Here is a 19047-nt window from a genome sequence, read left to right as displayed (position 1 = left end):
GATAATAAGAATATATTGTATGCTTGAAAATTGCTAAGAGAGAACAATTTAAATGTTCCCAGTGCAAAAGGAAAGGGAAGTATATGAGGTAGTAGATACATTAGCTTGATTTAGTCATTCCACAATGTATACATGCATGAAGACATAATTTTTAATAATCTGAAAACTGCCAAAATTTATTAAGCAAAAGAAGCTCCACATAATATTTTGTATATATATTTATTCACATTGTTAAGGAAAAATAGCATTCAGTGATACTTGTTCAAACTTAGTAAGGAAGACTATTCAGGACCAACAGCACAGCAATGGGGTCTTGCACTGGGGGAGAGATTGGCCTTAGCTCCAAATACAGCTGGGCAGGTGGGGATTTATAGCCAAGGAGCAGGGAGTAGGGTCAATGGATGGACAATCACTAAGAGAAGACATCACGGATAAGGTGGATTCTTGCTGAAGACAGGCTAGGCTGATCAGACATCATCTAGAGGGTGGTGGAGGATGAGGAACCTGGTCAGGGTGATCGATCAAGTGTTGAGGGTGATCAGATATGCGGTGGGGTACAGTCTTGCTAACCTGGCTTAGGAGAGTTCTTTGCCAAAACTGAGTTTGTCAAGGAGGTGCACAGGCGAGTCTAGGAGAAGGTTCAGAAACCTGACTAGAGTTTGGTCAAGCAGAGAATCTGTGTGAGAGGTTAAAGAAAAGGAAAATGAATGTATGGTAATGAAGGTCAGAATGGGTGTTATTTTTGGGAGAGTGAAAAGAGTGGTTTTAAATATTACAAAGTAGTTTTGAGTCAGTGTTTAAAAGGTAATGGGCAATATACAGTTCTCATTTGGCATAAAGCTCAGATTAAGTAATATTGTCTCTGGAATAAAGTGGCTTATGAATTAACAGCTTTTTTTAAACCCTGAACTTTGAGAAACATGATATCCATCTCTAATATACACTCTTTTAGTGTTTGAGTTTTATTATTTAAGGTAATGTGTCTGAAAAGTTTTGAAATATTGGAAAGTTGACTTTGATACATACCATTAATTTTGACTTTTGATTTATTTTTATTGTAGAAAAATTTATTTGTAATTTATAGTTTAAACTGTGGTTTATAGTTATTTGTAAACTTCTAGTTTTCTGCTTTAGCTTATATGCAAATTTTATGAAGTCTTGGCATTAAATTTTTATTTAAATCCCATCAAATTAAACCAGTTGGGTCACCAGCCCCTGTCCTTCCATCTCCATAATCTGGGTAGTTGGCATTCTCAACATTCCATCTGTATTTTTCATTCCATAGGCTTAAAAGCTAATAGGCCATGGAAACAAGTAGATTGCCATTTTGAGAGATAGTTTTCAGAAGAAAGGCAAAATGATGAGTTTCATAAAGATATAAAAATGACAATGAATTAAAGACTTTGTTTTACCAGAGGCATTTTATAACTAGTTGAAAGGAAATGTCAACCGTTTGGATTTATATGGAGTAAAGGAACTGAATTGCAAGTGGAGGCAAAACTGGTTTTTCCACAGCGTGAAGGGGAGAGAAAGAAACAAGTTTGATCCTGCTTACATATCCGTTCCTTAGTTACCTGCAATTTATAGAGACGTACAAAGTAGCTGAAAGACCAATGAATACATGGTATAGAAAGAACTGCTTTAACATGCTGCATATAGAAGTGTGATTTTTTTTTTTGTACGATTTTCAAGTGTTTCTCATTAGAGTATTTAAAGTAAACCACAGTGTCCCTTTGTATCAAGTTAGTACTCTGTTAAACAGCCACAAACATAGGCGGGCTCGTTTCTGGATGTCTTATTTCTTTGCATGTTTCTTGTTGACACAACTTGTCTTGAAATTAAGTTTAAAGTGAAATGCCAGTAAAACTGAAATGAATAAGGCCTTTATTAGCCAGAGAAAAGAAAACAATATTGAAACTAAACATAAGAAAGTGAGGGCTGTAAGTTATCGTAAAAAGGAGCATCTAGGTAGGTCTTTGTAGCCAATGTTACCCGATTGTCCTACAGCTTCGTCGAGTGGCTGTAGTGGTCCTGTTGCTGCGGTGAGCTGGCTGTGTTGATGGGCGGTAAGTGGCCTAGCTGGTGCTCCATTCTTGAGTGTGTGGCTTTTGTACAGTCATCCCTGTACAACCTGTTGTCCAGTTGCACTTTGCTGCAGAGTACCGAAGCGGAATCTGCAGGAAGCAAACTGCAACTCTTCTGCAGCATCTTCGCCTTCCGACGAGGTCGATACTTATAATTTGGGTATTTCTCTCTGTGCATGGCCTGTAGTTTCTGTGCCTCCTGGAAGAATGGCCATTTTTCGGCTTCAGTAAGCATTTTCCACTGGTATCCCAGCTGCTTGCTGATTTCTGAGTTTCGCATTTTGGGATTCTCTAGAGCCATCTTGCGCCTCTGATCGCGAGACCACACGATGAATGCGTTCATGGGTCGCTTCACTCTATGCTGGACGCTGACTTTACTGTTTTCTCCCGTTTCACACGGATACTTAGAGTTACAGCTTTCAGTGCAAATGAAGGAAGAGCTTCTCCGGAGAGCGGGAGTATTCTGTTGCACAGCTGGACTGTAATAATCACTGTTGAATACGCTTAACATAGCAGAAGCATATGATTGCATTGTCAAAAACAAGGAGGATGCGACAAAATTGAAAGGTGCCAGAGTTCAAAACTTATTTTACTATCCAAAACTCACTTCTGCCAGATTCTTTGTTACGTTAACTTTTGTAATGAAACTTTAATTTCTCCGCCCCCAACACCCCTCTCAACCCCGCCCAACCAGCCTACCCCCTAGAGCCCTGACAATGTATTCATTCTCAAGCAAAACATGGTAATTCAGTAACATTGACTACTTGCCCTGCTGATCTGCCGCCCTGACGGCTCTACTACTCTCCTGAAAAATGCAAATTTGACTTAATCACCAATTTTTTCATTGACCTTTTATGTCAGAGAATGAGAGGACACAAAAAGCTATATCAATTATCATTATCGATATATGTGCATGTTATCTTTAAAAAACAAAGCTTAATGAGAACCTAATTGTGTTAACCACACACATACATACATAACTGCATATTGAATTTATAGTAATTATTATCGCTTTTTCTTCACTTCTATTTAAAGAGTAATTGAAAATTCTATACACATTTTTCACAGGGATTAAGTATCAGAATATTAACATATACTTACAAGTATTTTATTCCCAACTTCTAGGATGGCTAACATTTGACTTTTAAAAAAGTAATTGTTTCGTTTAGAGAAAAACAGATGACCTAACAACTCAAAACAGTTTCAGTGAAGTGTTAAGACACAGAGGACACAATTCTTTTATTTGCAGATTGTATAGTGGGATATTTTGAAGTCATTCTCTTCACTGTCACACAATTAGCAATTTAAAAAACAATCTTTTACAAGTCTAAATTAAATTTCCATTCACAACTAGTAAATTACAGCCATCAGTTTATCATATTTTACATTTTAGTTCAACCTCCTTCAAAATTTAAAAGTCACAGTTTACCAAACTAGTGAATAACTCTCCTCAATAAATCTTAAAGTCTTATGAGAAATGACAAGATTTCTTTGATGAAATAAAATGGGAGGAAAGTCCCTCCACTCACCAATGTTTTAATGCCATATTTGCAAAACAGGAGTAACAACTACACGTTACATAGTACACAGAACCTATTAATAAAAATAAACTCTCAGCAAAACTGAATGATGCCAAAATTCCTAAGATAATAAAATAAAAATCCCATAAAATATGAAAAGAGTTCATAGAACCAAACGTGGTTGGTTTGTGCGGTAAATGTTATAATGAATTAATATCAGAAACTTAAAAAAATTAACTATAGTCCATGAAAAGAAAAATGTGAAAACTGTAATTTGTATCCTAGTTATCTAATAAAGTTTAGTATTTAAGATACAAAATTTAGTATTCATTATACAAAGTGGAAATATAGTTGACTCAAGTTAAAACGTGTATCTTAATAGCAAATAAAATGGTTAAATTGCAGTCATACACACAAACAGATTTTCTACAACTGGAAATCCCTTAAAAGATGAGAAAAAACATACCATTTCAAAACCTGACATCAAAATAGCAAAAAATGACACAAGGCACCACATAGTGAACCTTGAAAATGTTATACTGTGTGAAAGTCAGATACTGAGTGAGAGGCCAGATACTGAGTGATTCCATGTATATGAAATATCCAGGAAAGGCAAATGAATAGAGACCAAAACCAGATTAATGGTTTCTAAGGACTGGATGAAAGAGGTTGTGGGGAGTTACTGCTGGTCGATGCACGGTTTCTTTTGAGGACTGATAAAATATGCTCTGGAACTAGAGAGAGGTGATGGCTGTACAACATGGTGAACCAACGAGTCAGAGAAACTGAAGTCCTAATAAAGAGTTTGTTGGCAGTTTTAGAACTGGAATTCGAGATACAGATTCCAGAAGCATCTGATATTGTGTCGTGACCGGCTGTTTTGAGAGACAGTTTTTAAAGGAAATAAGAGAAAGTTGGTACTCATTAGCTTACTTACAACCTATTATCTTAATTGGTAATGAAGGGTTATCTTAACAGTTCATGGGTTTCTATGCAAAAGTCCTTGAATCAGGGGTTTGGGGAAAAAGTCAGTTTTCACTATAAAGTCTTTTAATAAGTGGCAGCAATTTTTGTCTGCAGAATCTGCAAGTACATTTTGCCGTCAGGCAGTTGCAAGATGGGTTTCAAAAACAAAATGTTGTTGCTATGGTTAGCTCTTGTTGCCTTCGTTCCCCGGTACTATTAAATCGTCCACTTTAAGAGGGATAAAGTGGCGTCGCACAAGAGCGAGGATGGAGAGCGGCGACTAGGCGGCTATCGAGAGGTACAGCGTCCAGTTGCGCCCAGCCACATTGCGGGACGCCGCCCCCCGCCACACTACACCTGATACCCTGCGGCCAGCCACGGTGCGGCGCTTCATTACGTCTGCCATCCGCCAGGGCCCCAAGGGACTCTAAGTGTCGTTTCGGGGCCGCAGTCTACGGGGCGAGGAGGTGGCGGTGCCGCCCTGCCTCGTGGGAAACGTGATGGTGACTGAAGAGGAGGAGGTGTCGATGGGCAAGCCAGACCCCTGGCGGGGTTCCGGGAGTGACAAGAAAAGGAGCCTCTGGTGCGGGACTTCGACCGCTTCCTCGGAGCCACTACCAGCTTCAGCCGCTTCAAGCTGTGGGGCATGGAGGCCATCCCTGGCCCGGAAGCCAAAGTGCGTGGGGCCTTAACTTGGCCCAGGCTCGCGGCAACGATTCACGCGCAGGTGCCCAAGGACACAGAACCAGAGCTTGAAATTCAAAGCCGCGAACCCTTCACAGCAGTAAACCAGCTCTTCACTTTGGAGCCACTGGTTCCATCACCCCAATAAAGGAGCTCTTCACAGCACACACTCACACACAAAAGACAAACTGGTGAATTTTATATTCTTATATACATATATCAAACCATCTGTATATTTTTAGAGGCAAAAAAGACCTCCCAGATGAATATATTACAGGACGGCGTGTGTGACGAGACTCACTTGGGGGTGGCAGTCAACAAAATTTAAATAAAGACACAAGATTTTATTATTTTTCTGTGCACAGCTCCTACGATAGTGTGTGACATGTAGTAGTTCTCAGTATACTTCTCTGATACTTTAATTAACGAAATGTGTAAACATGCCTCTGGGTTCAGAAAAAGAAACTCAACCACTGAAAAAAAAAAAAAGGAAAAACAAAAGCGTTGGTTCTCCTGTAAAGTAACAAACCTTCCACACAAAAATAAGGGTGCAGGGGGAGGCTGAGAGCATTTAATTTACCTCTGTAATATCATATCAACAGATTTTAATCTCTCAACCAGGGCTAATAATTCATTCACTGTCTCTAGGGGGACTACATTAACAGTTCTTCCAATATTGGGCATTTATATCAGCAGCTAACCAAATGCTTACCTGAGCGCCTGAGTGATCCCAATTTCTGGAACGCTATTCCTTTCTCTCAAATTCAGTAAATAAAAAGTTAAAGTGCTATATGGTTTTATATGAGTACAACCTTTAAGATTCACTGATGACTATTTCTCAACAGTTGTTAAATACTTTTACATCAGTTAGGCCCACAAGCAATCTTAAGTGGTAGGAAGTTAGCTGGTCCTGTCAATGTTAAATCCAAAGGGGCTTAACCAAGAGCAAAAGTTGCCAAACTAAGGGATTTTTTTTTTTAATCTTAAGGTATGGTAAGAAAAATGTTCAAAGACATTAGATTCAAATAATTTCACACAGATCCTGGTTCATTTTTACATCAGAATAAAAATGAAATGAATAATGAAATAAAAATGAAAACTGAAGAATAGTAACTTAGATTGGTCCAATGCAATTAATTGCATTTGAGGTACATTAAGGTATTTTATGCTCATTAGTTAAATACCCTTTGTAGCCCTAATTTAATTTCTATGGTGTATGCAAACACAGTTTAACACTGCATACAGAATAAAACCCACAACATTTTATACTAATTTATTTATTTTTTCTCCTCACAAGATGTGCTTTGGTGTTTCTTCAAATTCAGGGATGAATGCAACAAAAATGTTGTGAATATTACTCCACTCATTCTCTCTAATTTGACCTCAAGATATTCCCATCAAAGTACAAATATATGTGGTCATAAACCATCCCCCATAAATTGTATACTAGACATAGTTGACTATTCTAAGTCCACTTATATGTTCATTTATCCTGCAGCTTGGCGATAGGCTGTTTTTTGAAGTCACCAAAGACACAAACAACCAAAGAAAAGGTAAATACAATGCACAACAGCAAAATTTAAAGCTTTTGTGAAAGGACACTTACAAATAAAAAGGTGTAATAGAATAATCCTAAACTTAGGATTTTTAGACTTGTAATTATTTTTGGGACTTTAGAGTCAAATGTCCTTTCAAGATGTTGGGTTTGTTTTGTTTGCATGTTTTTTATTTTAATCATGCTAAATTCATGGGCCATATTTTCAAAATCTAATTCTCAAAGAGTTAGAATAGTCTTCTGATTTGGTAGGTAGAAATTAATGCTCACTTTAATTGCTAGGTTCTACTGTTTCAAGACTTAATCAGATAAATCACCTAGTAACTGATGCATTTAAACGTGATCAATTTTATTGGCATCTTTTTTTCCCAGGGATAATCTAATTATTTTCGGGTGGGTGGATGAAGTAGGGTGCAGTGGGAAATAGAATGATCTCCTACCTGAGCCGAAGAACCTTACAAATGCATATCTACTATATGTAAGTTAAACTATACGTAAACAAAATAGTTTACAACTTTAAAATAATGCTGCCTGTTTTTTTCTCTAACCTCACTTGAATTATTTTTCTTTTAATTTATTATTTTGATTTTTTCAAAATATAGGAAATTGCCTCTAAAAACAAGGTTTCAATCTTGGGAAGAAATTCCTCATAGACTGAAGCATTTTTTTTTTTTTTTCAAATCAGTTGTAACTAATGGTCTTAAAATCACATTGTGGCTAGCCAGGCCTGAAATATGTAAACAGAAAACAGATAACATCCACAATTTTCCTTTCTTCCTTGAAACAAAGAGGTAACTTCACTCTTTTCATTTACCTTCTGATGCACAGGTATGAGCTTCTCTTTTTAGTTCTTCTAATCAGCTTAGATACTACATGTTATAGCTTGTTTCTCTCCATAAAATGAAGGTCACTTTTGATCTTTTCCAGGGTCTTCCTTCAGTTCCTTTTTGTCCAAGGCTAACTACACTCCTCTTTGTCTAGTGAGCCAGCAGCTGTTTGACCAAGAACCATTTTAGGAAACAGTTTTTAAAGATACCTCATGGAAGCATTCTGTTGTACCTTTCCATACATTATTTTTTCTCAGTCTGTTGCATTAAGATTAGAGACTGCTTTCTTTTTGTTAGTGTTTTGAAATATTTTGTTTAGTGTCTGAAGGCTTGGTCAAATCATGAATAGTTCTATTTTTCTTCTGAAAAATATTGTTCCTTTAGTGATTTATAGTTAAGAGATATTATCTTTTAGCTGCCATACATTTCACAAATACTTTCCTAATTTTGGACTTAAAATTGCATTTATCCTTTTTATCTTAACCTTCAAAACAATAATATAACAATGATTATTATAATTTGTGCCTCTGTTTTTGCCTTGTTTAAATGACGATGGCTTTAGTATCTTACTGCTAAAAAATGCTGCTTGTTTGCAAAATAGCCTTTATGCAGAAACCTGCAGCCAGCATCCAATAAACACAATGGAAAAAATCTGAGGAATTCTGGGCTTTTCAAATTTTTGTATTAACTAGTCTTTTGTATTATCAGTCTTTGTCTGATCTATGATGGTTAGTAGTTTGTATTTTGTGGTAAAAACAATACTTACTTTCCATTTGCAAATAATTTTAATTATTATAAGTTATTACAAGTGTCTTGCAATTAGTTTTTACTGCCTCTCTCATAGCTTTGGTTATATCTAATTTCTCATTTCTTTTTTTTTTTTTTTTTTTGAGACGGAGTCTTGCTCTATCGCCCAGGCTGGAGTGCAGTGGCGCGATCTTGGCTCACTGCAAGCTCCGCCTCCCGGGTTCACGCCATTCTCCTGCCTCAGCCTCTCCAGCTGGGACTACAGGCGCCCGCCACCACGCCCGGCTAATTTTTTGTATTTTTAGTAGAGACAGGGTTTCACCGTGGTCTCGATCTGCTGACCTTGTGATCCGCCCGCCTCGGCCTCCCAAAGTGCTGGGATTACAAGCGTGAGCCACCGCGCCCGGCCCTAATTTCTCATTTCTAATATCACTTACGTTTGCTTTATTATATTTTTATTTAATCTCTACCAGCAAGAGGGCACTTAATATTGCAAGCTTTCAAAAGAAATAGGGCTTCTTCTTTTGCTAATCCTCTCTTTGTAATTCCTTTTTGCTTTTTGGGAGAAGTTATTTCTACTCAAACCTTGTTCAGGTCACAAAGAAGCTACAGATGAAGAACATGAAAAGTTGTTGGTTAAAATAAAACTATAACTAGGCTTATTTATGGTGAGTAATTGTTACGATTGTGATGTGAGATGAACATTTTGCATCTTTCAAAATCTTACATTAGTAGGGAGTTGCCCCCAACCTAGAAGAGAGAAAAAGTAATATATTTTTCTCACCTGTCAACAAAGCCCATAGGTGACACACTATGATAAAAGACAGATAAACAAGAGAGTAACACTCGTATTTATTTAGTAAATGTTTTACATGACATGAGAACCTTCAAAAATGAAGACCTGAAGAAACAGAAAGCTATGTGTTTTTGTTTTTGTTGTTGTTGTTGTTGTTGTTTGAGGCAGAGTTTCGCTCTTTTTGCCCAGGCTGGAGTGCAAGGGCGCGATCTCGGCTCACTGCAACTTCCGCCTCCTGGGTTAAAGCAATTCTCCTGCCTCAGCCTCCCAAGTAGCTGGGATTACAGATGCCTGCCACCATGCCGGGCTAATTTCCTGTATTTTTAGTAGAGATGGGGTTTCGCCATGTTGGCCAGGATGGTATTGATCTCTTGACCTCGTGATCTGCCCGCCTTTGCCTCCCAAAGTGCTGAGATCACAGGCGTGAGCCACTGTGCCTGGCCAGCTATGTGTTCGTACACTTAAGTTTGATGGAGTGGACAGGTGTGCAGAAGTACGACTGGACAAAAGAAGCCCAGATTCTAATGGTACCAGATCTAATGGTAATCAATGGGGAACTTAGCAAGTCCTATGTGTTCAGATTCTGGGCCTCCCTGTGCCATCAGCTCCTTTCCTTTGGGTATCGGGAAGACGTCTCTGGAATGAGGGTCTTAGGACCTGCTGCTCTTCAAAAAGACCATATACATGCAAAGCAACTGCTAAATGCAGAAGGAATCAAGAAACCAAAGAAGAGAGCAGACAAATCCAATTTGTCAGTATGGGATGACTTACTGGGGAAACTTACAGACAAAATGTAGTCTTGGGTGCCCACTAGACAGGTAGATATTTGCATCGCAATCTCCCATATCCATGTCTTATATCTTGGGGAAAAAAGAATACATGCTCAGGAAGGAATGTGTAGTTAGCTGCAGGCGTGACAGCCTATAATTTCTACAACGACGGGGGTTGTTTGGGAGGAAACTTAACGATGAATAGATATTTCTACATAAAGAGTAATACAACAACTAGACATTTTGGAGGTATTTCTAGACTCAATGTTAGCCAGATTCACATTGTTAACTAAAGTAATTCTTGTCCCCACACTCTATCCCTCTAATTCAGCTCTTCCAATGTCATGTGCTGACATCTTCTGAGATGGTCCCTGAGACTTTCGAATGAGGCAGGCATCCAGTGCCAGACATTGTATTAATAAATTTATTTTCTAATTGCAAGAAAAGGCCACAATGGCAATGTGTAAGCCCCCAGAAGTAAACAAAGGAGAAAGCCAGTGGGATAAAGGGAGGGTAGGGTCAAACATTGCAGTTATCTGGCTTTGCATGTCTTGCACGGTTACCATTATGTTGCCAGAATTATCTGGAATATATACACAACATTCAGTTATAATAACATGCTGCACTGGTTCTCTACAGGGATATTTCAGAGTTCTTCCAAGAAATACTTTGGAGGCTGTCATTAAGAGCCTGCTGAATATTCTTAGTTAGAGCTTCTACATGCCATTAATAGATAATGTCTTTAATGCCCAAGGATGGTGCAAAATGATCATTCCAGTGAAAAATAGCTCTTGTCTAGCTATTAATTACATGTAGGAGATTAGCAGGTCTGCCAGCTAAATTTGTCCCTCATCCTTGGACCCATGGAGAACCTAAAGTGCAGCATTCTAGCCAACCTTGTGGTACCCAAGGACAGAGATTAGATACACTCACATAATCATTCAGTACCATTTGGAGCACACCAGTTTAAGCTGGATCATCAGGACCAGTCTGTAGCAAGTGAGTGCATGGCCTGCAGGATTATAATATATTGACACTGCTCCCAGAGTAAGGGTGGGTTATGAGTCATGGGTGTGGTTCCCTTGTTCTTAACATAGGGGCACCAACTGACTTAACTGCCCTGCAGTTGGTGTCACCTGAATTTGAAGAAAACTCTCTTTACAGCAAGACTTACGAGATTTCATAATAAAAACCATTACTTTCGAATTTTAGAATATAGGGTAGGGTAGGCTAGCTATTATGCTTTTTTTTTTTTTTTTTTTTTTTGAGATGGAGTCTTGTTCTGTTGCCAGGCTGGGGTGCAGCAGCGCAATCTCAGCTCACAGCAACCTCCACCTCACAAGTCAAATGATTCTCCTGCCTCAGCCTCCTGAGTAGCTGGGATTAGAGGCACATGCCACCAAGCCCAGCTAATTTTTGTATTTTTAGTACATACCCAGTTTCACCATGTTGGCCAGGATGGTCTCAATCTCTTCACCTTGTGATCCGCTCCCCTTGGCCTCCCAAAGTGCTAGGATTACACGTGTGATCCACAGCACCCAATCTATTATACATTCTTGTATGGCATTTACTGAAATGTGTCTTATCAGTAGGTCAATTAATCACATCATCCCCTGTCATACCAGCTAATGTGCTGTTCTAATGTTGAAGAGATTTAATGAATGCTTTTTAAGTGTTGCCAGTCGTTTTCCTGCATAGACGATGCCCACCAAGGCAGACTAGAAGTGTTGAGAAGGGTAACAAAACGCAAACCCAGCAGGCCTCTTCTGTAAGTTGTCAGCATAATGTTGAGCCCTCTGTAGGAAGAGGTTCATTTTTCCTTTTATAGTTCAGAGAAGTAAGACGAACAGAAGATTATGGGCAGAAATAGAAGTGGTTTGTAGGTACTTGGCAGAGCAGTTCTTTCCCATCAAACAAAATGACAGTGGAACTTTTATCTCAGTCATTATTAGAATATTGGCAGCCTGAGGATTATGGGCTGGGAGCACATACCAAGCATTTTGCCTGAGGGGTGAAGTTATCTATAAGCAACATCAAATGACCATATTAAACAGCTGACCAAAGGGGTTGTATTCTGGTGTATTGGTATGTGGAATGTTTTGGCCCAAACTCCAACAGGATCAATAGAGAGCACTGTAGCTGCCCAGGGGATTCCTTACTTTCCGACAAGAAATACCCTGTCTAATCTGTGGGAAGTTGCCAGTCCAATCCATATTCAATTGTTCCATCTCTTGGCTCAAGATCTTGGGGAATCCTGAATAATAGTGCCATTGATCTTTTATCAGCTCTAGTAGAAATATGTCTCCTCAGATCTTTTTCACAACTATGGTTGATGAACTTTTTTCTGGGGTGGTTCCAAGTCATTGGTGTGTGCCAGCTCTGTGTTTGTTTTGACTGAATTAAGATTTCTCAGCTGGGCACCATGGCTCACACCTGTAATCCCAGCACTTTGGGAGGCCAGGGCTAGCAGATCACCTGAAGTCAGGAGGTCAAGACCAGCCTGGCCAACAGGGTGAAACCCCATCTCTAAAAATACACAAATTAGCTGGGTGTGGTGGCATGCACCTGTAATTCCAGCCACTGAGGGATAACACGGAAGCGGAAGAATTGCTTGAACCTGGGCAGAGGTTGCACTAAGCCAAGATCATGCCATTACACTCTAGCCTGAGAGACAGAGCAAGACTCCGTCTCAAAAAAAAACAAAAAAAGAAAACAAACAAAAAAAAGATTTCTCATGACCTGAGGCAAACCATCAGCTACCCAAGCAAAGTATTGGATTGCATCACTGTTTGCAGTTGTAACTTCAAAATGGCATTATTTTCTTTTTCTCTCTTTTTTTTTTTTCCTGGCGAGACAGGGTCTCACTCTGTCACACAGGCTGGAGTGCAGGCTCACCGCAACCTTGACCTCCTGGGCTCAAGCAATCCCCTCATCTCAGCTTTCCAAGCAGCTGGGTTCACAGGCTCTGCCTATGATGCCTGGCTAGTTTTTGTATTTTCTGTAGAGACAGCATTTCACTATGTTGCCCAGACTAATCTTAAGTTCCTGAGCTTAAGGGATCCGCCTGGCCTCCCAAAGTGCTGGGAATACAGACATAAGCCACCACGCCTGATCTTCTAGAGTAAAAAGAGTTACAGTGAGCTAAGATTAATTTGTTGTTGATTAACAATTACATTTAGTGGCTGGGCCCAGTGGCTAATGCCTGTAATCCCAGCACTTTAGGAGCCGGAGGCAGGCAGATCACTTGAGGTCAGGAGTTGAAGACCAGCCTGGCCAACATGGTGAAACCCTGTCTCTACTAAAAGCACAAAAATTAGCTGGGCATGCTGGCTTACGCCTGTGATCCCAGCTACTTGGGAGACTGAGGCAGGAGAATCACTTGAACCTGGGAGGCAGAGGTTACAGTTAGATGAGATGGCGTCACTGCAATCCAGCCCGGGCGACAGAGCAAGACTCTGTCTCAAAATAAAAAAATAAACATAAATTTAGTGTAGCCTAAGTGTTTGTGAAGCATACAGTATTATACAGTAGGGTCCTGGGTCTTCACCTTCACTCACTACTCACTCACTGGCTCACCCAGAGCAATGTCCAGCCCAGCAAGTGCTAATCATGGCAAGTATCCTACCTGTATAGGTATATTACTTTTTAAAATGTTTTATACTATATTTTTTACAGTATATTTTCCATGTTTACACACAAATACTCACCATTGGGTTACAATTGCCAACTGGATTTCTTGCAGTAACTTGCTCTACAGGTTTGTAGCCTAGGAGTGCTAGGCTCTACCATACAGCCTAGGTATGTAATAGGCTACACCCTCTAGGTTTCTGTAAATACACTTTATCGTGTGCTTACCATGAGGAAATCACCTAATGATACATTTCTCAGAAGGTATCCCCATCATTGAGTGATTGATATAGGACTATAGCTTAAATGTGAATTCATTTGAAGTACTCTGCATGATTAGCAGTTTGATACCTGGACTGTCTTTTATTCTTGTTAAAACACACACACGTACACACACACACACACACACACACACACACACACACAACTGTTAGATAAAAACCTTGTCTCTGGCTGGGCGTGGCGGCTCATGCCTTTAATCCCAGCACTTTGGGGGGCCAAGGCAGGGAGATCACAAGGGCAGAAGTTCGAGACCAGCCTGGCCAACATGGTGAAATCCCGTCTACTAAAAATACAAAAATTGGCTGGGCATGCACACACACACATGTAATCCCAGCTATTTGGGAGGCTGAGGCAGGAGAATTGCTTCAACCTGGGAGGCAGAGGTTGCAGTGAGCCGAAATTGTGCCACTGCACTCCAGTCTGGGTAACAGAGGAAGACTCCATCTCAAAAACACAAAACAAAACAAAACAAAACAAAGCAAAACAAGAAACTGTCTCTGTCTATATTGTGTCTGGGTTCACCTTTTCTTATTTGAGATGCTTATAAATTCATTGTGTGATTTTGTTTTGCTCTGTTGAAGTAAGTAAAATGTGAAGATGAATCTCTGAAATAAAAACATTTTATTTGGGAAGTAAGACTTGCAATCTGGTGCCTACATGCAGACAATGTGGTTGTCAGTTTGTCTGATGAACAAACACAAGATTCAAGGTTTTATAAAAGAAAAAGAGAAATGGTGTATTGTTCCTTGAGAAAGTTCATTGGCACTATTCAGGTTTTGGGGAGCTGGCAAGCGAGCTGTTGGCGGTGCATGAAACTAGTCTTAGATTTTTAGCAAGTTGTTTCAGTAGCCAGGCTAGCTGAGAGTTACATTCTTGGAACAATGTTTTGTTGCTGTTGTTGTTTTGAGAGAGAGTCTAGCTCTGTCACCAGGCTGGAGTGCAGTGGTGCAGTTTTGGCTCACTGCAAACTCTGCCTCCCAGGTTCAAGCAATTCTCCTGCCTCAGCCTCCCAAGTAGCTGAGATTACAAATGTGTGCACGCATGCCCAGCTAATTTTTGTATTTTTAGTAGAGACAGGGTTTCCCCATATTGGCCAGGCTGGTTTCAAACTCCTGGCCTCAAGTGATCCGCCAACCTTGCCTTCCCAAAGTGCTAGGATTACAGGCATGAGCCACCAAAGCCAGTCTGAACAATGTTATGTAACCTGACTGTTTCCTCACCCATTATGGCCCCACAAACCCCAGCCTTTCAACTATGTTTCAGTTGGCTATCATAAGAGTGACCCAACTTGTATAATCAAATTTTACATTTTTCCATTTTGATAAAGACCTTTCTCTGAAAGCATTGCTGATTAACCATTTTGAAGTTAGGCTTAATTGTCCATTAATATCTGGATGGACCTGTCCTGGTTGCTTCTCTGTAATGTTGAGGGGAACATTATGGAGGTCACATTTGAGGCCAGAAGGGAACATTTTCTCAAGCAAATTTGTCTAGAGTCCAGCATCAAGTTCTGTCTTATTAGTCCATAAGCATCAGCAACTGTCTCAAAGTGTTGCATTAACTTTATCTTTTTTTTTCTTTTTTTGAGATGGAGTTTCACTCTTGTTGCCCAGGCTGGAGTGCAGTGGCACAATCTCGGCTCACTGCAACCTGCGCCTGCCCAGTTCAAGTGATTCTCCTGCTTCACCCTCCCAAGTAGTTGAGATTACAGTCACGATCCACTATGCCCAGCTAATTTTTTGTATTTAGTAAAAACGGTTTCACCATGTTTGTCAAGCTGGTCTTGAACTCCTGACCTCAGGTGATCCACCCTCCTCAGCCTCCCAAGTGAGCCACTGCACCCGATAACTTTATCTTTGTAGGAGAGTTGGCTTTACGAGGATTAGACAGGCAATAAAAACAAAGTTTAAAAAATATATAAAAATAATTAATAATAATATTATAAATTTAGTTTGTTTAATGGTTTTAAACTAAGATCCTAAGCCTAACAGCAAAAAACCAGGCAAATAAAAAGCCTGTGGGGTAAAGGCTTTAGATGAGATCTGTGGTAGTTGTTTGGTAGATCTTATGACTAGATTGACTTACAGCAAAGAACACCAGCTTTATAAAAAGGGACCCACTAGTATAATTTGAACAAAATTTGTGATACTGATATTCTCAGTTGGCCACTCGGTGGACTAAAAGGATTCCTTATGCCAGGTTTTGTCGAATTACCAATAGCACTTACTGACTGGAAAATTTTAATTACAGCACTATCCTGCCAAATGAAGAAGAAGGTAGCATTAGGGGGGTGATAGTCTCATTCTGATTTAGACTCTTGTTCTGATGTCTTAGGAAATGCTCTATACAGTGTGGGAAAATGTCAACTTCTTGTCTTGTCTTGAATGTCTCTGGTAATGGCATTGGGTGGTTTGGTAAACTCTTGGTGCAGCTCATGCAAATCTATTCATTTTGTGATTTGCTGCCTCATATATCATGCAGAAGACTTGTTTTTTAAAAGCATGTGTCTGGGCCAGTCACAGTGGTTCATGCTTGTAATCCCAGCACTCTGGGAGGCCAATGCGGGCAGATCACTTGAGGTCCGGAGTTCGAGGCCAGCCTGACCAACATGGAGAAACCCCACTTCTACTAATTCTGTATTGAATAGGAATGATGAGAGAGTACATCCTTGTCTTGTGCTAGTTTTCAAAGGGAATCCTTCCAGCTTTTGTCCATTCAGTATGATATTGGCTGTGGGTTTGTCATAAATAGCTCTTATTATTTTGAGATAGTTCCACCAGTATCTAGTTGATTGACAGTTTTTAACGTGAAGGAATGTTGAATTTTATCAAAGGCTTTTTCTGCATCTATTGAGATAATCATGTGGTTTTTTTTCAATGGTTGTTTATGTGATGGAATATATTTATTGACTTGCATATGTTGAACCAGGCTTGCATCCCAGGGATGACACCGACTTGATCATGGTGGGTAAGTGTTTGATGTGCTGGTGGATTCAGTTTGCTAGCATTTTATTGAGGATTTTCACACTGAAGTTCATCAGGGATATTGGCCAGAAGTTTTGTTTTTGTGTGTGTGTGTCTGCCAGATTTTGGTAGAGTAACATTGGCCTCATAAAATGAGTTAGGGAGGAGTTCGTTCTTCTTAATTGTTTGGAATAATTTCTGAAGGAATGGTACCATCTCCGCTTTGTACCTCTCGTAGAATTTAGCTGTGAATCCATCTATCTGGTCCTGTGCTTTTTTTGTTTGGTAGGCTATTTCTTACTGCCTCAATTTCAGAACTTGTTATTGGTCTATCCAAAAATTTTACTTCTTCCTGGTTTAGACTTGGGAGGCGGCATATGTCCAACATTTATCTGTTTCTTCTAGACTTTCTAGTTTTTTTTGCCTAGAGACCCTTATTGTATTCTCTGGTGGTAGTTTATATTTCTGTGGGGTCAGTGATGATATCCCTGTTATTATTCTTTATTGTGTCTATTTGATTCTTCTCTCTTTTCTTTTTTATTAGTCTACCTAGTAGTCTTATTGCGTTTTGTTTTGTTTTGTTTTTTTCCAAAAAACCAGCTCCTGGCTTCACTGATTTTTTGAAGGGCTTTTTGTGTCACTATCTCCTTCATTTCCACTCTGATCTTAGTTATTTCTTGTCTTCTGCTAGCTTATGGATTTGTTTGCTCTTGTTTCTCTAGTTCTTCTAATTGTGATGTTAGGGTATTCATCTGAGATATTTCTAGCTTTGCGATGTGGGCATTTAGTGCTATAAATTTCCCTTTTAACACTGCTTTAGCTGCATCTCAGAGATTCTGGTATATTGTCTCTTTGTTCTCATTGGTTTCAAAGAGCTTCTTAATTTCTGCCTTAATTTTTTCATTATTTACCCTGGAGGTATTTAGGAGCAGGTTGTTCAACTTCCATGTAGTTGTATAGTTTTGAGTGAGCTTCTTAATCTTGAGTTCTAATTTGATTGCATTGTGGTCTGAAACTCTTTGTCAAGGTCTCAGTTCTTTTCCATTTGCTGAAGAGTGTTTTACTTCCAATTATGTGGTCGATTTTAGAATAAGTGCCACATGGCACTGAGAAGAATGTATATTCTGTTGATTTGGGGTGGAGTGTTCTGTAGATATCTGCCAGGTCCAATTAGTACAGAGCTGAGTTCAAGTCCTGAATATCTTTGATAATTTTCTGTCTCGTTGATCTGGCTAATATTCACAATGGGGCGTTAAAGTCTGGTATTACTCTGTGGGAATTGAACTCTCTTTGTTGGTCTCTAATAACTTGTTTTATAAATCCGGATGCTCCTGTATTGGCTGCCTATATACTTAGGGTAGTTAGCTCTTCTTGTCGAATTGATCCCTTTACCATTATGTAATGCCCTTCTTTGTCTTTTTTTTTTCCCCTATTTGTGTTGGTCATACTTTTTTTTTTTTTAGTTATACTTTAAGTTCTAGGGTATGTGTCCACAACGTGCAGGTTTGTTACATAGGTATACGTGTGCCATGTTGGTTTGCTGCACCCATTAACTTGTCATTTACATTAGGTATTTCTCCTAATGCTTTCACACCCCCAGCCCCCAACCCTATGACAGGCCCCGGTGTGATGTTCCCTGCCCTGTGTCCAAGTATTCTCATTGTTCAATTCCCATCTATGAGTGAGAACACGCGGTGTTTGGTTTTCTGTCCATGTGATGGTTTGTTCAGAATGATGGTTTCCAGCTTCCACCATGTCCCTGCAAAGGACATGAACTCATCAACTTTTATGGCTGCATAGTATTCCATGATGTATGTGTGCCACGTTTTCTTAATCCAGTCTATCATTGATGGACATTTGGGTTGTTTCCAAGTCTTTGCTATTGTGACTAGTGCTGCAATAAACATACGTGTGCAGATGTCTTTACAGTAGCATGATTTACAACCCTTTGGGTATATACCCAATAATGGGATCACTGGGTCAAATGGTATTTCTAGTTCTAGATCCTTGAGGAATCGCCACACTGTCTTCCACAATGGTTGAACTAGTTTACACTCCCACTAACAGTGTAAAAGTGTTCCTATTTCTCCACCTCCTCTCCAGCATCCGGTATTTCCTGACTTTTTAATGATCACCATTCTAGCTAGTATGAGATAGTGTCTCATTGTGGTTTTGATTTGCATTTCTCTAATGACCAGTGATGATGAGCATTTTTTCATGTGTCTG

The 19047-nt window shown here is 39.5% G+C and overlaps 1 protein-coding gene and 1 pseudogene across 1 annotated transcript; one reads left to right on the top strand and one right to left on the bottom strand.

Moving 5' to 3' along the window:
- Positions 1 to 1867: 1867 nt before the first annotated feature.
- On the bottom strand, positions 1868 to 2695 carry SRY (sex determining region Y). Its single transcript, XM_032756524.2, has one exon. It carries the CDS (start codon positions 2614 to 2616, stop codon positions 2002 to 2004), a length of 615 nt encoding a protein of 204 aa, XP_032612415.1. The 5' UTR covers positions 2617 to 2695; the 3' UTR covers positions 1868 to 2001.
- A 2141-nt stretch (positions 2696 to 4836) lies between these two features.
- Positions 4837 to 5402, top strand: LOC116812240 (ribonuclease H2 subunit C-like; annotated as a pseudogene).
- Positions 5403 to 19047: the final 13645 nt, after the last annotated feature.

Source organism: Hylobates moloch, unplaced genomic scaffold, assembly GCF_009828535.3.
Source record: "Hylobates moloch isolate HMO894 unplaced genomic scaffold, HMol_V3 SCAFFOLD_92, whole genome shotgun sequence".
Taxonomy (NCBI): Eukaryota; Metazoa; Chordata; class Mammalia; order Primates; family Hylobatidae; genus Hylobates; species Hylobates moloch.
The sequence above is the reverse complement of the archived record's forward strand: the minus strand, read 5'-3'. Positions and strand labels throughout refer to the sequence as shown.